This window comes from Emiliania huxleyi, assembly GCF_000372725.1.
Source record: "Emiliania huxleyi CCMP1516 chromosome Unknown EMIHUscaffold_150, whole genome shotgun sequence".
Taxonomy (NCBI): domain Eukaryota; phylum Haptophyta; order Isochrysidales; family Noelaerhabdaceae; genus Emiliania; species Emiliania huxleyi.
In genome coordinates, this window is record NW_005201091.1 from 138489 (window position 1) to 139093 (window position 605).

Consider the following 605-nt stretch of genomic DNA (forward strand, 5'->3'; position numbering starts at 1 on the left):
GGGGGGGGGGGGGGAATTCCAAATTTTGGGTTGAGCCCCCCCCGGGGGGGGGGGTTTCCCCCTTTCCCCCCCCAGATGCCGGGGAAAATTTGAGGTGGGTTTTCCCCCCCCCCCCCCCCCCCCCCCCCCCCCCCCCCCCCCACCACCACCACCACCACCACCCCCCACACCACCAGGGCCGAATCGACGTGGAGGGTTCCGGCTGGAGCGTCGAGGGTGGCGGGGGAGAGGCGGGGGAGGCGCCTCCGATGCTGCTCATCTCGCTGCGCAAGCACGCGCCGGGGGGGAGGCTGTGGGGCTACCCGCTGTACGAGGCCGAGCTCGTGGAGGGCGAGGCGGCGACGGAGGACGAGGAGGGGCTGCAGCCAGACGAGCCGGGGCTGGGCAGCTTTGGGGCGCCCGGTGTCACGTGGGCGGAAGACGGTAGTGCGTGATGCTAATCGCCTAATCCGTTGAATGAAGATTGAAGTGTGCGCTGTGGTTGTATGTGTGAAACAAGATCAAAAGAAAAGGCGACCGCTCTTCACAGAAGGCTTAATTTACGGTAGAGTAAGTAGGGTCAGTATACACGGACCGACGCCGCGACGGACCTCGTTTTTGAAAAA

At 65.5% G+C, this 605-nt stretch overlaps 1 protein-coding gene across 1 annotated transcript in view; it reads left to right on the forward strand.

Moving 5' to 3' along the window:
* Window positions 1–434, forward strand: part of EMIHUDRAFT_111349 (hypothetical protein) — a gene marked incomplete at both ends in the record, with an annotated part of 2363 nt that extends 1929 nt beyond the window's left edge. Inside the window, one exon of the mRNA XM_005786495.1 lies at window positions 177–434. Within this exon, the coding sequence (XP_005786552.1) occupies window positions 177–434 (258 nt within the window). The remainder of the gene's footprint in view (window positions 1–176) is intronic.
* Between the last annotated feature and the right edge of the window lie 171 nt (window positions 435–605).